The sequence below is a fragment of the Stomoxys calcitrans genome, chromosome 4, assembly GCF_963082655.1.
Source record: "Stomoxys calcitrans chromosome 4, idStoCalc2.1, whole genome shotgun sequence".
NCBI classification, from domain to species: Eukaryota; Metazoa; Arthropoda; class Insecta; order Diptera; family Muscidae; genus Stomoxys; species Stomoxys calcitrans.
Genome location: NC_081555.1, coordinates 182,694,753 through 182,712,894, shown reverse-complemented (window position 1 = coordinate 182,712,894; position 18,142 = coordinate 182,694,753). Strand labels below are relative to the sequence as shown.

Below are 18,142 nucleotides of genomic sequence, written 5' to 3'. Positions count from 1 at the left end.
GTTTTAAGCCTCCCGACATACGCTTTATATATGGTTCAGATCGGACTGCAGTTAGATATAGCTGCCATATAGACCGATCTGGCGTTTAAGGGAACCCATTAAAGTATTTACTCGATTTCGCTGAAAATTGAATCATTAAGTTGTTTTAAGCCACCTGTCATCTGAACCAAATATGGTAAAGACTGTATTTAGATATAGCTGTCATATAGACCGATATGCCGATTAAGAGTTTGAAGCTCATAAAAGCCTTATTTGTTAACCGATTTCGTTGAATAATATTTGACCCAAATAGGAGTCAGATCAGACTATATAGATATAGCTATCATATAGACCGATCTTCCAAATTAGGGTCTCAATCCCATAAAAAGCAAATTTATTGTCTAAAAATTTTACTTGTATATGTGTTCTCGGGACCTGAATAAAATATGATCGAGTCCCCTATTTAGATATAACTACGGATATAGTAGTGGAGTTATAATAAAATAGGATGATTATTATATCCTTGTGCAGATCGGTCCAAATTTTAGTTGCCAATAGAACTATCTCCCGATTTCAAGTCTTGTCCCTACATATGACATATGTTAGGCTTTTCTGCATCGGTTTATATTTGGATATAGCTTTCAAAATTACCAACATTTTTTTCTACAAAAGTGAACTGTGTAAACAGGTTTCAATTAAAAAATCAATTGAATTAATCATTTTTTAATTGAATCCCATTCTTTTCATTTACGATCGTGATTATATTTAGGCAATTTCTTTTAATTGAATTTAAACTTTTTTCAATTACTATCGTGATTGAAATATTTGTCATTTTAAATTAAAAAATTTTTTGATTTAATTAATTAATTTTTTTCATTGAATCTGAACTGTTTTTCATTTAAAATCGTGATTGTAATTGGTTCTATCATATTTTTAATTGAATCTTACAAAATTTTATATATAAAATGTGATTGAAAATTTTATCTTTTTCAATTAAATAATAACAGCCTAGTCTACGAATTTATTTTTCTTGGATCAATTAATTTCGTGATTGAAACCGATTTTTATTTTTTTCTGTGTAGGTAACAAAAGACGCCTGTGCCAAGTTACCAGATAATTTGATCAAAAAGTCCTTCAGATATACAGCTGAACAGACAGAATAACATCGCTAAATCGAATCAAATAGCAATACTGAGTCGAAGTGTTTATTTAACAATGGGTCTATCTCTTCTCCTAAGTAATAATTCCCTGAGAGACGAGAACAAGAAAAGTCCCGAATAGTTGTGAAATATGTTCGTGGATAACCCGTTAGGCTTTTATGCACAGGCAAGTTTGGCGATAGGTTTAAAAAACTTCATGGACAAATAAGTTCTTAATTTAGCAGCTCTTCCTATCAAACACTGTTTGATGTGGAAAGAAAGCTTCAGGAAATCCTATAATGCAACATCTGTTTCAGAAATGCAAACTAACCTTCTTATTGGCCTAAGCTTAGCTTTTGATACTCGTCGTTTCCTTGCTATCATCACAATAGAATTGAAAACAGAATACAAAGCATCATTCAATGATGTTTGATAAAAGATTGAAAAATCGCAAAAAAAAAAAACGGAATCATGGTACAATTTGGCATAGGTTCGCTGGCATTACCCAGTCCCAGTGTGACATGTGTTCGCTGTGGTTTCTTGTTTCTTTTCGAAAAGATGTTGGTTTGGTTGGCTGCTTGGTGGCTGTGTGAGAACTTTTGCAAAAATCACACCATCTCTGACTAGAAACCATCTTATCTCACGGACCACAAAGGCGTCATTAAATTTATGAGACCTGAAAGCAGACACACAAGCAAAAATAAAACCGAAAAACGAAAGCAACAAACAAAAAAAAACTAAATCGCACATGAGAATGATGGGCATATGGGCATGATGGTGGAGCAGTGCCCCTCCGCGCTCCTATGAAATGAAATGGAATAAAATGTAATTTATCAATTTGTTAACTAAACAAGCAAAGATTTTTGGATGAGCGAAGATCGGAAAACGTTTCTTGGTGTAGTGTTGTATGGATGTTGTTTGACTGGACTTTCGTCTGCGGATTGGAAATGTCAAAATCGAATTTGCAAAGCTTCCCATCACTGGTTGCAGCCTCTTAACTCTCCCCCCCCCCCCACATTGCAATTATGATGGCGCTGTTACAATGATGTTTACAAACGAACCTTGTCGCCCGATTGGCTTTATCTCTCCCTGAAGCTTAGACCCTCACCCCTTGCCTCCTCTCCTCTCCTTACATCTCACTCACTTGATTGTATGTTATCTGTCTCAGGTCCAAATAGCCCATCATTCATTCATTCATTCATAAAAACCATATGCATCTCATAAAGTAAACGTCTCTCCCCATAAACAGAATAATCATGAGATTCGGACCTGATGGTTGATGTCTTACGTCTTGTTGACTATTGGCTGCTGCATGGCTGGGTGATGCGATGAGAGAGTATCTGCCTACCGCCAGCCCCCAAGTTGCAGCAGCTCTTGGTGGTTTTTCTTTAATTTTCGTTGTCTGCTCCCTCTTTTTTTTTCCTTGGAGAAGCGGCAATGAGTGGAATCCTTTGTTTGCTTAAATAATCTGCGCAAATATAAAAATGATCATAAAAATATATGTCATCGGAGCTGAATTGATGCGTCCGCTTGCTGTATATGGTGCGACAAGTCAACTCTCATTCGCAGGCATTGCAAAAGAAAGTGGAACAGAGGGCACAAAAAAACCGCAATGACATGAATGAATCGCCACAATGTTGGATGGATTATATTGACATGAATGTCCGTCCGTCTGCGTAAATACTTTCGCGTATGACAATGTGTTATTAGATGCTGATGCTTAAGCGATTAAGTCCTATCCCCTTTTTGCTTCTACCGCTAAGCTGAAAGTTGTTTTTCTTGGTGGTCAGTGACGATGAAGATGAATTTAAAGGCACATTACACCATTGCCTTTGAAAATAATGCGAAACATGCGTTTGAAAAGAAAAAATCTTTTACATATTAACATTAAAAATAGGTTTACGAAATTTCAAAGATGATGTGCAATATGTAAGGACCGATGCCTATTGGCCTCCTTACATATGGATGGTTTTTTCCCACTTTTTTTTTTACTCATCCCACAGTACGACGTGTATTAGATTCTTATACATCGGTGCCCAGTAAGCAGCCTATAAGTCTACTATTTACCATAGCTTCCTTGTTAAACGGTATCCATATTTGATTGCTGGAGATCACATTCGATGCTGAATACAATTCACAAGGGCCCATTTTTAGATATGGCCATCCTTTTGGCTTGGGCTCGGCACCCTATAGTATTCTTCTTCTTCTTGAGACACTGGAAGTTTTAATGTGGGTATTATTTGGTTGGGATTGGTGTGAAAAGTATACTTGTGGTCTTTTAAATCTACACTGAATGCGTCTCGGATTGGTACAGTAATATAAATAGCCCCTATACCAACTGTCCTCCAATTTGACTTTTCTAACTCGCAGAAAGCTTAGTTTTTGACTGTTATTTGAAATTACTTATGACCTCTACTACCCTAATAGCGACATCCATGTAAATAATTTCCCCCAGTTGAAATCTTGAGCTCCTAGTTCTTTAAATTTTAGTCTTTTTTGGTATGTGGGTACATTTTACAACTAGACCAAATACGGTCGTCATAGGTCCCTAAGTGATATGACCTCCATATTAGCTGCTTCCTTATTTGTCTTTTTGAGCCTCATATAATCCTAAATCTTTTTTCCAACCCGATTTTTTTTTTTTAATATAATCCAATTACAAAGTGAGCCAAACTTATCGCCTTCTTACTGGCGTTTCTTTTGTTTTTTTTTGTTGGCTCGTTGGCTTTCTTGCTTTTTAGTTTGTTTTTTTAATTAGTTGTTGCAAAATATTCAACCAGTAATTGCTCCTGTTCCAGTTTGAAATGATTATTAATAATGATTTTGACTTTAATTGGAAATGGTGCTAGAACGATTAACTTTTTTTGATTGACTTGGGGTGGTTTAAGACTCTGTCTTCAATAACGGTGACTGTGCCTCTGTATTGACGGGTCTGAGGAAGTACCGTCAATTACACCAGTTAGGTCCCCCGTTTATGGTCTCCACTTCATTGATCTTTGACTGTTTACGCTGTGGCCTGTCTCTTGGGTGCCTGTGAGAGTCAATGAGTGCAGCAAACAAACTTAAACCTTAGTTCCGTTTTGGTGGCTTTGCGGAACAAGAGCCGCCGAGCAGCAGTAACGATATGACGATGATAATGCAGCGAAACACACCACGTGGAGTTTTACAACTTCTGCACTCGCTCATGTTGATTCTGCTGCGTCTGCCTCGGGGCGGCCTCAAACCGGAAATGTAGTGTTTTATTAAAGCTCTTTTGCTTTTATTTAACTTTTCGTTTGTGTTTCGTTTCGTTTTGATGAAGGGCTAATAAAAGAAGTCGTATTTACTTATTTCGACTACCATAATCAGTATGTAACTCCATATTGAGAGCAGCCGCATAGTTGTCATCGTCATCGTCCATCTACTTTGTTTAGTACAAAGTACAAATGGTGGTTTTTGGTGGCCGATTACCCCTTGGCGTTTTGTCTTTAAAAATAAGAAGAAGAAGAAGACGAAGTAAAAGAAGAAGAACAAGGAAAACACATACGAAGTTGCGTCACACCGATGCGAAGTACTACAAGCCAAACAAAAGTTTAATTGTCACAAGTCATGCAACTCATGGTGACTTTTCGTTTGCTGACTGCCAGACCGCAAGAAGAAGCAGGTAAATAAATTAACTCGCTAATAGGTGATATGCGCAAGCGCTTGCTAGTCTTGAAGGAATTCCTTCTGAATCGAATGACAAAATGCCTCGGTAGTTTTTTGTTGTTGTAATTTCTAAAATTGAATATGAGCGCATCATGCATATTCACTGGAAAGTTTATTTTTCAAGTAAAAATTGTTAATTGAATATAAAGCGAAATGCAGATGTGTAAAGTTGTGTATAATAAGTGTTAAAATCTTTACATTTGATTTCGATATTTGTAAGTAGATATGAGTTAGACAATTTGCTGCTTTTTGTTTATTTATTTCGCATATGAGACAAGAATATATCTATTCGTTCGACCACAATTTGTATGCTTATAGAGTGCATTAATGGATTTGATGGAAGTTTTAGGGAGAGGGAGAGAGAAGTGGAGTTGAAGAGATAGGGAGGGAGAGAGATAATAGAGTGGAAGAGAGAGGGAGGAAGAGAGTGGAAAAGAGAGAGAGAGAAAGAGAGTGGAAAAGAGAGAGAGAGAGAAAGAGAGTGGAAAAGAGAGAGAGAGGGAGGAAGAGAGAGAGAGGAAGAGAGAGAGGGAGGAAGAGGGAGGAAGAGGGAGAGAGGAAGAGAGAGAGGGAGGAAGAAAGAGAGAGAGAGGAAGAGACAGAGCGAGGAAGAGAGAGAGAGAAGAAGAGAGAGAGGGAAGGATAGAGAATAAGAGAGAGGGATAGAGAGGAAGAGAGAGGGATAGAGAGGAAGAGAGAGGGATAGAGAGAGAGAGGAAATAGAGAGGGATAGAGAGGAAGAGAGAGGGATAGAGAGAGAGAGGAAATAGAAAGAGATGGATAGAGAGAGAGGGATAGAGAGAGAGGGATAGAGAGAGAGGGATAGAGAGAGAGGAATAGAGAAGAAGAGAGAGGAAGAGAGAGGGATAGAGAGAGAGCGATAGAGAGAGGAAGAGAGAGAGCGATAGAGAGAGGAAGAGAGAGAGGGATAGAGGGGAACAGAGAGGGATAGAGTGGAAGAGAGAGGGGTAGAGAGAAAGAGAGGGATGGAGAGGAACAGAGAGGGATAGAGTGGAAGAGAGAGGGGTAGAGAGAAAGAGAGAGGGATAGAGAGGAAGAGACTGATAGAAAGATAGAAGGATAAAGAGGAAGAGAGAGTCACATGATATAAAGAGGATAAGATATAAAGAGGGAAGGATAAAGAGGAAGAGAGAGACAGTGATATAAAAAGAGAAAGATTAAAGTGGAAGAGAGAGACAGAGATATAAAAAGAGAAGGATAAAGCGGAAGAGAGAGACACAGATATAAAAAGAAAAGGATAAAGAGGAAGAGAGAGGGAGAGGGAGAGAGTGAGGAAGAGAAAGAGAGCGAAAGGAACAAAGAGAGGGGGAGAGAAGAGAGAGAGGAAGAGAAAGGAAAAGAGAGGGAGAAAGGGAGAGAGAAGGAGAGAAATAGAGAGAGATGGATGTAGAAGAAGAGATAGAGAGTGATAAAGAGATAAGGAGAGAGAGAGAGTGATAAAGAGAAAAGAGGAGAGAGAGAGAGAGAGAGAGAGTGATAAAGAGATAAGGAGGGAGAGAAAGAGAGGTAGAATGAGGAAAAGAGGGAGAGGAAGAGTGAGGGAAAGAGAGAGAGTGGAAAAGTGGGGTAAGAGAGAGAGAGAGAGGAGTGAGGGAAAGAGAGAAAGAAAGGAAGAGTGAGGGAGAGAGAGTGAGGAGGAGTGGGGGAAAGGGAAAAAGGAAGAGTAAGAGAAAGAGAGAGTGGAAGAGTGAGAGAAAGAGAGAGGAGGAATGGGGAAAGATAAAAAGGAAGAGTAAGAGAAAGAGAGAGTGGATGAGTGTGAGAAAGATAGAGGGGGATAGAGAGGAAAAAATAGTGAAGAAGTAAGGAGAGAGGAAGAAAGAGTGTTTTTGATAGAGATGGGTAACACTCATGCAACTGTTCGTCTCAAATGTAATCACAGCCGGATGAGTCTTTTGTGAGATCACAAAGTTATTTCGAGAAATACGTCTTTGAGGATCATGTCACATAATTGACCTCTGCAAACGACATTCCATTCTTTGAGTTCTAAATGTGAAATAAGAAAATATGTTAATACAGTGTAGCCATGTTCACCAAATGAATAATCTTGTCTTAAATACGGAAGTCGAAGAGCAGCACTTGGTTTTTGAAATATTAAAGTAATGCAGAGTTTGGGCGTCCAATGAAAAAAGGGAACTCTATTTTTAGATATCTTGAGGGGGCTGAGACACCTTTACCCTAATTTTCAAGAACGCCAGTATAAATCTACAATTTTTGTAAATGCTATAAACATTTTTTAAAAGGACTTGTAGGGTTTAAAGAATATTGTATCCGATATGGTATTTTGATAAATTGAATATGAGAAGGAAACAGGGTCCTGAAAGTCTTTACGGGCTTCAAAAACGATTTAAGGTTGTGGCGCAGCCAACTTAATGTAATATACTACTAATCTGTACTAAGTTTGTACTTAATGTCTTCTTCGATGTTAATGACCTACAAAATGACAAACACTCGCATTTATGTATTTTGTCACTTTCGTAATGGTGAAGTCTAATCCAAAATATCCATCGTTCAGGATTCACAGTACATTAAATTCCGCAGCTCAATAGTTTCTTGGCATTTGTATTTAATGTTTTTTGTTTTTCAGAGTTCACAGCAATAAAAATCGTCGCCACAGCCACACCATACAAGTCAATCATAAGCTATTTGATAAGTTTTTTTTTTTGCTTAATTCATTCTTTGGTTATTTGTGTCTAGCCTGGAAGTTAATCCAATCACTAGATAATGGCAATTGTTTGACCACAATTGCGAATATTGCCAGTCGGCGTTGGGAACAAAACACTATCACATACCGGGGGGTTTCCAATCATTGGGAAACCAATTTCCTGTCTTTGGCCACCGTTTACGGTAACATTTGAGTGTGAACATAATTAAAGTGAGTTCAAACTACTTCCGAATTATGTTCAATTGGTGCTTTAATAATAATTTCAGCAGTAGTTGTAAATTCTTTTGGCTTCTTGAGGCAAGTTGTTGTTCTTTGTCTATGGGAATAGATGGAAGTTCCTTATTTTTGTTTTACTTTTTCTCACTAGTTGTGGTTAAGTTTTTAATGATTTGTGTTGCTTTGTTTTCTTCTTCTTTTTTTTTAGGTTTGTGCCGAGGAGAAATGCCAAGAAGAAGTGGTTCTACTGGCCCTTAACTACATGGATCGTTTTCTGTCTACAAAATCGGTGCGTAAGACGCATTTGCAAATTCTAGCCGCCGCCTGTCTCCTGCTTGCCTCAAAACTGCGAGAGCCCAGTTGTAGGGCTCTATCCGCCGAACTGTTGGTCTTCTATACGGACAACAGTATTCACAAAGCTGATTTAATCGTAAGTATCATCATTGAACATATAAATAATGATTGAAACGAACATGGCGGCAAATACATTTAAATTAAGGTGGGTCAACGTTTGGTTTGAAGGGAATATAAGAAGACATAGCATAAAAGTAATGTAAATTGGTAACTCGTATGTTCGCGTTCCAGCGGTCCTTGAGTATGCAACAGCTTAAATTGCTGTTACTCGAACCTTTAGATTTGGTTAAAAAACGAACCTAGGGTTCGCATGTGATTCATGATTTTTTTTTTAATTGAATAACTGATATGGACTTTATAAACATTGTCCAATTCGTGGGCGAGTAGAACGGTTTAATAAAAATCGTTGTTTATATACCCTCCACCATAGCATGGGGGTATACTATCGTCATTCTGTTTGTAACACTTCGAAATATGCGTCTAAGACCCCATAAAGTATATATATTTTTGTTCTTCATGTCATTTTAAGTCGACCTAGCCATGTCCGTCCGTCTGTCTATCGAAAGCACGCTAACTTTCGAAGGAATAAAGCTAGGCGCTTGAGATTTTGTTCAAATACTTTTTATTAGTGTAGATCAGTTGGTATTGTAAATGGGCCAAATCGGTCCCTGTTTTGATATAGCTGCCATGTAAACCGATCTTGGGTTTTGACTTCTTGAGCCTCTAGAGGGCGCAATTATCGTCCGATTTGACTGAAATATTGCATCATCCAACAACTGTGCTAAGTATGGCGCAAAATCAGTTCATAATCTGATATAGCTGCCATATAAACCGATCTGGGATCTTGACTTCTTCAGCTTTTAAAGGGCGCAATTCTTATCCGATTTGGCTGTAATTTTGCACGTGGTGTTATGGTATCACTTTCAACAACTATGCTAAGTATGATTCAAATCGGTTCATAACCTGGTATAGCTGCCATATAAACTGATCTTAGATCTTGACTTCTTGAGCCGCTAGAGGGCGCAATTCTCATCCGATTTGGTTGAAATTTTGCATGAGGTGTTTTGTTATGAGTTCCAATAACTATGCTGAGTATGGCGCAAATCGGTTCATAACCTGATATAGCTGCCATATAAACCGATCTTCGATCTCGACTTCTTGAGCCTCTGGAGGGCGCAATTCTCATCTGATTTGGCAGAAATTTTCTACATCGCCTTCTTCCATGACCTTCAAATACGTGGCTAATATGGTCCGAATCGATCTATAGCTTGTTTTTTCTTTTTCCTTTTCCCATCTACTCCCCTTGATGTTAGTCTCTTCAACAGTTTAGACCTTGTTGTCGTTGTTTAGTCCTATGTGCTAGTTTGTTTTGTGAACAAATAGTGGATGTTTATTTCTCTTGGAATATTTGTACACCTTCATCCATCTTCTGCTGGTCTTGGCAAACAAATGGGTTCTGGATGGTATTGTGGTTGTTGTTTGTTTGCTTAGTTACTTTGTTGCAGTATTTGTTTTGTGGTTCATTTCGGACGAGGTTTTTTTTCTGCGCCTGGCTTTCTGCATCAGGTTTTTGTTTTTGTTTCATCCACCAATGGAATGCGCAAATATAATTTATTCCATTTAATGTGCAGCAAGTTTTACAGGATGTTTGTGCGGCTTTTCATGTTTGAGCACTTATACTTTTTTGCATTGAATCGAGGCTAAATTGCAGTTTGCGGCAGATTAAAGATTCGCTGAAAATTAGAAACAAACAAAATTCCTTTTTTCCTGTTAGAATCGATCTGGAATTTGAAAATTTATTTTCAGTTTAAAAGTTTCTAAACAGAAAATAGGAAGATCGGTCTATCTGGACCAAAGGATGTCGAGCGATCTGTAGAGTGATTACAACATACTTATTCAAGGCAACCATATTCATGAAATATACCACAACGACGTAACAATAGAGCTGAAATACTATCGATAATCGATATTTTTATACCCTCTACCATAGGAAGGGGGTATACAAATTTCGTCATTTTGTTTGTAACTCCTCGAAATATTCATCTAAGACCCCATAAAGAATATATATTCTTGATCGTCATGACATTTTAAGGTGATCTAGCCATGTCCGTCCGTTCGTGTGTCTGTCGAAAGCACGCAAACTTTCGAAGGAGTAAAGCTAGCCGCTTGAAATTTTACACAAATACTTCTTATTAGTGTAGGTCGGTTGGGATTGTAAATGGGCCAAATCGCTCCATGTTTCGGACCATAACTTGTTAATAATAAATATCGATACCATCACCACCGTAGCGCAGAGGTTAGCATGTCCGCCTATGACGTTGAACGCCTGGGTTCGAATCCAGGCGAGACGATCAGAAAAAAATTTCAACGGTGGTTTTCCCCTCCTTATGCTGGCAACATTAGTGAGGTACTATGCCATGTAAAACTTCTCTCCAAAGAGGTGTCACACTGGGGTACGCCGTTCGGACTCGGCTTTAAAAATGACTCGGACTGCACTCATTAATATGTGAGAAGTTTGCCCCTGTTCCTTAGTGGAATGTTCATGGGCAAAATTTGTATTTGTGGAGATCACAACAAACACCAACCACTATGGGACGCGTTTCCTCATTAGGTTAGGTGTGGAGGCTTCAAGGGCCATACATGAGTAGGTCGTACTTATTACGAATATACCGCGAAAACGTGCCTACGATGTAAGCTCGACACTGACCCAAGTTTGACTCCTTTCACACTAGCTGTTCTTTTCCACCGCCTGTGTTTTCTTTGTAATGATAGGCTTTTTTTCAAAACGACTAGTTAGCTTCCATGGCATACATCATTTTGTGATATTTTGGAAGTTGTGTTGATGGCCTCGAAAGCTAGACAACGGCTCTCGCTGTTGCTCCATTGCAAAAAAAATCTTCGATCATTGAGCTCGTCTCGAAAGAGAAACAAAACGTTATTTAATATTATTTTTGTACGCAAAGCTCGTGTTTAGTGAGAAAATAAATATTATTCGAACTACAAGGAAGATATTAATTATTAAAATAATTTTGAATGGTAAGTGCTTTAATTTGTTAGGAGATGGAATGTGCAACTAAAACGAGAGTGCGAATAACAGTTTAGTATTAATGGTAATAAATCTAATATCAAACGGCACTTATGGTTTTTATATTTTATCCATGCCAGGCGGTATTGTTTTGATACCATATGGGGTTACTTCACTATCAATACCGTTTGGTATTAAAATAATCATAATTGTTATCAATTTTTCTAACAGTGATTAAATTCCCCTCTCACACACACTTTGTTGAAGCGACATCTGTTCTTCAACAACAATATTTACAGCTCCATCTATGTAGTAGAAGTGGGCATGCCGACAACTGGTCCAAACTTAAAATAAGGGTGGCAATTTCAATATGCCAAACGAAGTTGCAATTTGTCAGCTGATCACTCGTTCATCATTACCATTTTTTAATATTTGTTCGCTTGCAAAATAAAAAAAAAAAATTTCAACAAATTTAAGTTGTTTGGCTTTACGGTCTCCCTTACGGAATGACTTTAATCACACCTTATTCAAGTTTTGCTGCCACTTACAAAATAAGGATTTTTGCTATCGGAATTATAACGATTTTAGTGTTTATGAATGAACATATTTGCTCTAAATCGCCAAGCAAGATATTTGAAAACTCGTTTAAACGAGGGTTAAACCAACTTAACATCGAAACTATCCTCCAATCTAAGGGTTTTCTAGGTTTTTAAAAATAAAATAAAATAGACATATCTATTTTCTATGCAATGTAGCCGGCCACCTTTGCTCCTAGCCTAAAGTTAATTGGCAGATACCAAACATGGTAGACAAACTTGTTTCAAAAACCAATGATTTTATGCAAATTTGAAAAGTTTTCGAAACCACTTAGTTGTCGAAAAGACACTCTAAATTTTTCTCCACCTAAATTCCTGTTTTGAACCACTATTTTAATAACTCTTCCAGGTAATAGGAATTCTTCCATTAGCACTAATAGTTTAGGCAACAGTCAATAGTCGTAAAGCTCAATCCGCCAGTGGCGGGGGAATACGTATGATTAATAGTAATAAATCCATTAGTGCGTATGATATACATTGTGAAATATGTTACTCATTCGCATATGCCCTTAGGCAACTATGGATTTTGGAATTGAAAATTTTGGTTAATGACACAGACCTTCCGTCTGCAATTAACGTAATTTCTTTTTAATATTTTTCAAGAGGAAATTATTGGATTGATTAATGATCTATGTGTTAAGAAATATTTGCAAGAATCTTTAGGCACTGTTCTTTAAATCTTAGAGAGCTATGTACTTATTTAAGAAAATATGTATGAACATGTTTTAGATTGCAATACAGACCTTGAGTTGTATGCAGTGCCATATTGAGTTACTTCGCGCGGGCAGATTGCGAACGACAAGAGCTTCTGCGACCGCTCCCCTACCCTTAACGCATTCCTCTCAGATCAAAGAAAGGAAGACGGTTGAAAACAAATGTTTAGCATTGCTGGCATATTGTTGAGGCGAAACAGTCAAAGCAAAAGTGCAACAAAAAGTTTCTGAATGTTCCTTTAAAGTCCTTGAAACCGCAAAATGCGAATTCATTTCAATTTCACTAAAAAGGCAAACAAAAATGCACCCAACAAAACAACAATCGATCGACATCATTGGCGGCCAGACGGCTATGGGAGGCTGTGGCAACATCAACATCAACAGCATCGGCAACGGCATCAATATCAACGACAATGATGTTGTCGTCGTCTTCCCAAAATGCACGATCAGCAATTTTAAACGATACTTTTTAAAATTGCTGCTCTCATTTGCTGTAGGGTCGGTCGTTCCGCCACAAACACAAAAAAAAAATAGTGCTTGCTGTTATTGTTGTTGTTGTCGTTCTGTCATGATCTATAGGCATTTTTAAAAGCAGTCACAAAACCACAACCCAGCAATCTTGGAAAAAAGGCAGCTGACATCGGCAGCAGTTGATATTCAGCAGCTCTGTCTGTCCACCTGCCTTAGCCTTTGGAATTTCGGATAGCAATGACAATGGTCGCAAAAAACGCTTTTAAATCAAAATTAAAAGTATTTCATGTAAGGCTGTGCTTACAACAAAAACCACATTCGCTATCCACATTCGACCATCGGCCAAGAAACCTGAGGGTTTGTCTTGTTCCTAGATTGCCCAGTTCGATATATTTGCTCGTATGTGGTGTGGTGTGCATATTTCATAGGAAAGGATTCTGCCATGATGCCGTAGCATGCAATGACCTTGCAGATCCGTGACACTTGTGGGGTGGTGCAGAGAGCGGGTGGGTCACTACAATATCAGCGATAAAATCAAAGCTTCTTGGAAGTCCTTTAATTGAGTAGGTCTCCCACACGCGTTCGAGGCCAGTGGATAGCAGCTACCTCAATGGCATTGTCACAAAGGGTTAACGTCAGTTCCGGTCTCATTTGGTGTACTTATAAGGACTGCATGCATACAGCATTAACTCGCTATTCTGTGTTCAGCTGATTTAGCCCCAGTCCTTAGGCTGGAGATTACCGACCATAGTCATGAGAACTTACAAACGATGGAATGTGAATAAGCCTAAAATTAAATATCTCCGCAACCATTCTTTGGTGGAGCGGTCGCCGGATCATCATCAACATCGTCTGCACCAAACTAGCCACCGATCGTCGAATTGTTGTTCTACCTACGCCTTCGTTCGTCCTCTATGGCATGCAGCCAAGTGCGGCTTTCATTGCAAAGCATCACCGCAATGCCTGGGCCACAATGTGAGTTGACAGCACACAAATCAAAACTTGGCCTAAGGAATTTTCTTCGTCCTTCTTGCTGCTTTTTTGGTTTTAGGTAACATCATCATCGGCTGCAGCAGGCGCAGGCACTGGCAGAGCCACAAGACTTGAAGACGGAATGTGGCATAGAGTTGGGCCATGAAATGGAAATGAATATTATGTTGCAACTACCTCCCGCTGCTGCTGTCAGGAGTGTGCCACACTCGATGTAGCATTGCCCTGGCTTTTCCTTTCATTCCTATGGACGGCAGACGGCAGACTGCAGTCTGCATTCTAAACTCCAAAGAGCCTGGGAAACTAAACAAACGAACGGACAGACAGACGCCTAGTGTGGCTTAAAAGGAATAGTTCTGTTGTGCCTTAGCATCGTCTTGCGTTGTTGCCTCGGCTGGTGTTGTTTTTGTTTATTTAGCACAACAGCAACATGCTTTCGACCCCATGCACCCTGCCTGCTCTTGAACTTGTAAGCCAGCATTTGCCATCAACATAGGCTGACTGAGCTGGTCCCAAATAAAAGTGGAAGTGAACATAATTTTGTTCTTCAGCGTGGATGTGTGAATGGGCCAGTATGGAATGGCATAGATGGCTGCTTGGCTGGCTTCATGCGATTAGTTGCCGATACCACAAGTCATATTCAGTAAATGCGGACGGAGGTGTTGAGGCGAGTGGTTGTTTAGACACGATTCTAGTTTATCCACCACCAGCCTGGGCTAGTGAATCTGCACAGCTCTGGTGCATCCTCATCGTTATGCCATTTTGTCTGTTTACTTTGCAGTCAATAGTTTTGTGTTCCTTCATTCGGGCTGATTTCTGCAACAATTTATACGTTGGCTGAGTGGGCTGGAACGAGAGCTCCTGGTGGATAAAAGAAGCCGACTGGGTTAGTTTCATTGCCTAGTCATAGTTTTTAAAGAGGGAATCCAGTGTTGTGAGATAATGTCTGTCTAGAGCAAAAGAATGTGGTTTTAGTTGAATGAAAAACGAAAACGAAAACAAGGGCATCCTCATCCTCTTGCATATGTTTCTCAACTACAAGGAATGCAGTCATCCTAAGGGAAGTTTGCCAATTCACACCGATCAATAGACCAAGCCAGCGATCGGTCCATCGATCGATCAATTGGAGAGAGAATTTTAATTGGTGCTATTTACAAAAATGTGGGAGAATTTGCTGCCAAGCGCAGATAAGTGCAACTATTTTAAGTTCTAATTTGGAATTAAGATGACATGCAATTGAATGGTTAACATTTTTCTACGCTATTTCTAAAAATACTGCGGTGATCCGAAATCAAGACTCAATTCTTGTGAGGTTTTTCACCCTGCCCGAGATGTGAAATACTAACATGAAAGAAATTTGTACTAACCAAAACTGGTTGGACCATGCTAATGAAGAGGGAGACTTGATAGCAACGACTAAATCCAAATTTTTAATGTAGCTTAGATATCAGGCACCAAGGTTGCAGCAGTCAGTTAGTAGGCTGGTTGGACCATAATAATGAAGAGGGAGACTTGAGAGCAACGACTTAGTTCAAATTTTGAATGCAGCTTAGATATCAGGCATCAAGGTTGCAGCAGTCAGTCAGCTGGCTGGTTGGACGATTATAATAAAGAGGGAGACTTGAAAACAATAACTAAATCCAAATTTTGAATGCAGCTTAGATATCAGGCATCAGGTTTGCAGCAGGCAGGCAGGTTTGTTTGTGTCCAAAAACACAGTTTGTGTCCAAAACCACCGTCCATGGGAAAAGCCAATTAAAAACACACGCACTGGGGATGTGCACGTGAGTGATTTTTCACGTAGAATATTTTTCATTTTGATTCACGCGTACGAGAGAAACATTTTAATCCCGTGAGTGTGTGTAACCGTATTTTTTGAAGTCTTCATTTTTTTCGTGGCCTGTGACGTGATTTATCTCGTGTGCCGTTATTTTCTCGTGATTGCTGTCGAGAGAATTCGCGCAAGCATGCGCACGAAAAAGTTCTATTTAGTCGCCGTCACGCATCATCTCATTCATAAATCACTTGACTCTCGCGTGCCGTGACATATCTCGCGCACACTTCTTTTTCTCAGGTCAATCTTGTCTTGTCTGTCTTGTTTGTGGTAGAAAATCTTGTCATGTGGTAGAAATCCATACCAAATCTTAAGAAATGTGTGTGCATGTGCAGGAAGTGTGTGTACTGACATTTAAATACCGTCAAATTTGACCGGCTGATACCAGCTGTTCGCGTGAGACAAGTTTAATAATTGAGCCATGCTCCTTAGCATGCTCAAGTACTCTAGATCGTAAATTCTATAAAAATTTCTGTAGATTCCCTTAATGTTCGGGAAACAATTTGGTTTCAGCTGGGTCGAATTTTGCGCCCACCCAACGAATGTTTTGGGCTCACCCACAGAATATTGGTAGTACCCACCGAATATTGGTCCCACCAACCGAATATATGACACACCCACCGAATATGGGGCACGCTCACCGAATATTGGGATCCAACCACTGAATATTTGGTCCTCCCACCGAATATTGCACTCACCATCAACTATGGTGTAAAATTAAGCAAATCAGTATATATTTGAACTATTTTTAAAGAAATCAAATCGTTCAAAAATTAGTTGCTGAAGAATAGCAATTGGCAGATTGGTTGGGTTGTATTTAATAATGGAGTCAGGTAAAAGTTGAGGCTTCAAGAGGCTCAAGTTTTAAAATCGGACGATCGATCGGGCTATTTTCAGTCTAATCCCCAGAATGAGTCCTAAAATCAAATCTAAATGATTTTTTGTTTTTATACCCTCCACCATAGGATGGGGGTAATAATTTCGTCATTCTGTTTGTAACACCGCGAAATATACGTCTAAGACCCCATAAAGGATATATATTCTTGATCGTCATGTCATTTTAAATCGATCTAGCCATGTCCGTCCGTCTGTCTGTCGAAAGCACTCCAACTTTCAAAGAAGTAAAGCTAGCCGCTTGAACATTTTGCACAAATACATTTTATTAGTGTAGGTTGGTTGGGATGGCAAATGGGCCAAATCGGCCAATGGGCATAACTGTGCTAAGTATGGCGCAACTTGGTACATAACCTGATATATCTGCCATATAATACGCTCTGGGATCTTGACTTCTTGAGCATCTATAGGGCGCAATTCTTATCCGATTTGACGTGGTGTTTGAACGTGGTGTTTTGGTATCACTTCCAACAACTGCGCTAAATATGGTTCAAATCGGTCCAAGTTTTGATATAGCTGCCATATAAACCGATCTGGAATATTGACTTCTGGAGCCTCTAGAGGGCGCAATTCTCGTGCGATTTGACTTAAATTTTGCACGTAGTGTTTTGGTATCACTTCCAACAACTGTGTTAAGTATGATTCAAATCGGTTCATAATCTGGTATAGCTGTCATATAAACCGATCTTGGATCTTGACTTCTTGAGCCAATAGAACGCGCAATTCTTATCCGATTTGGTTGATATTTTGCATGAGGTGTTTTGTTATGGTTTCCAATAACTGTGCTAAGTATGGGGCAAATTGGTACATAACCTGATATAGCTGCCATATAAATCGATGTGGTATCTTGACTTCTTGAGCCTCTAGAGGGCGAAATTCTCTTTCGATTTGGAAGAAATTTTCTGTAACGGCTTCTGTCATGACATTCAACATACGTGTTCAATATGGTCTGAATCGATCAATAGCTTGATACAGCTCCCATATAAACCGATCTCTCGATTTTGCTTCTTGAGCCCCTACAAGGCGCAATTCTTATCCCAATGAACTGATATATTACACAAAGACTTCTACAATGTTCAGCATTAATTTATGGTCCGAATCGGACTATAACTTGATATAGCTCCAATGGCGTAACAGTTCTTATTCAATATTCTTTGTTTGTCTAAAAAGAGATACTGCGCATAGAACTCGACAAATGCAATCCACGATGGAGGGTATATAAGATTCGTCCCGGCCGAACTTAGCACGCTCTTACTTCTTTTTTTGGTCTATTCAGCGCCAAAAAGGCTTATTGATGACTTTGGGGGATACATTGTCATGCCCACAACTTTTACTCAGTGATTCTGTAACGTACATCTCTTGTGCAGTTGTTCGATTGATTTCAAATACAGTCCTGCATCTACGCACAGTTCTCTTCAATTATCCATAGGGAAAATGTCTATAAGTTGTCTTAAGATTATAACCCCAAATTCAAAACCAAGCGTTTCAAAATTTTAGTGCGACTATCAAATTTGTTCTTGAAGTTATATAATAAGCCAAGCGCCGGTAATATCTTTAA

The 18,142-nt window shown here is 39.0% G+C and overlaps 1 protein-coding gene across 1 annotated transcript in view; it reads left to right on the top strand.

The window, feature by feature from the left end:
* LOC106095884 (uncharacterized) overlaps positions 1-18,142 on the top strand; it is a 98,079-nt gene that overhangs the window by 40,431 nt on the left and 39,506 nt on the right. The window contains exon 2 of the mRNA XM_013263318.2: positions 7,916-8,137. Coding sequence (XP_013118772.2) covers positions 7,916-8,137 — 222 coding nt within the window. The remainder of the gene's footprint in view (positions 1-7,915; positions 8,138-18,142) is intronic.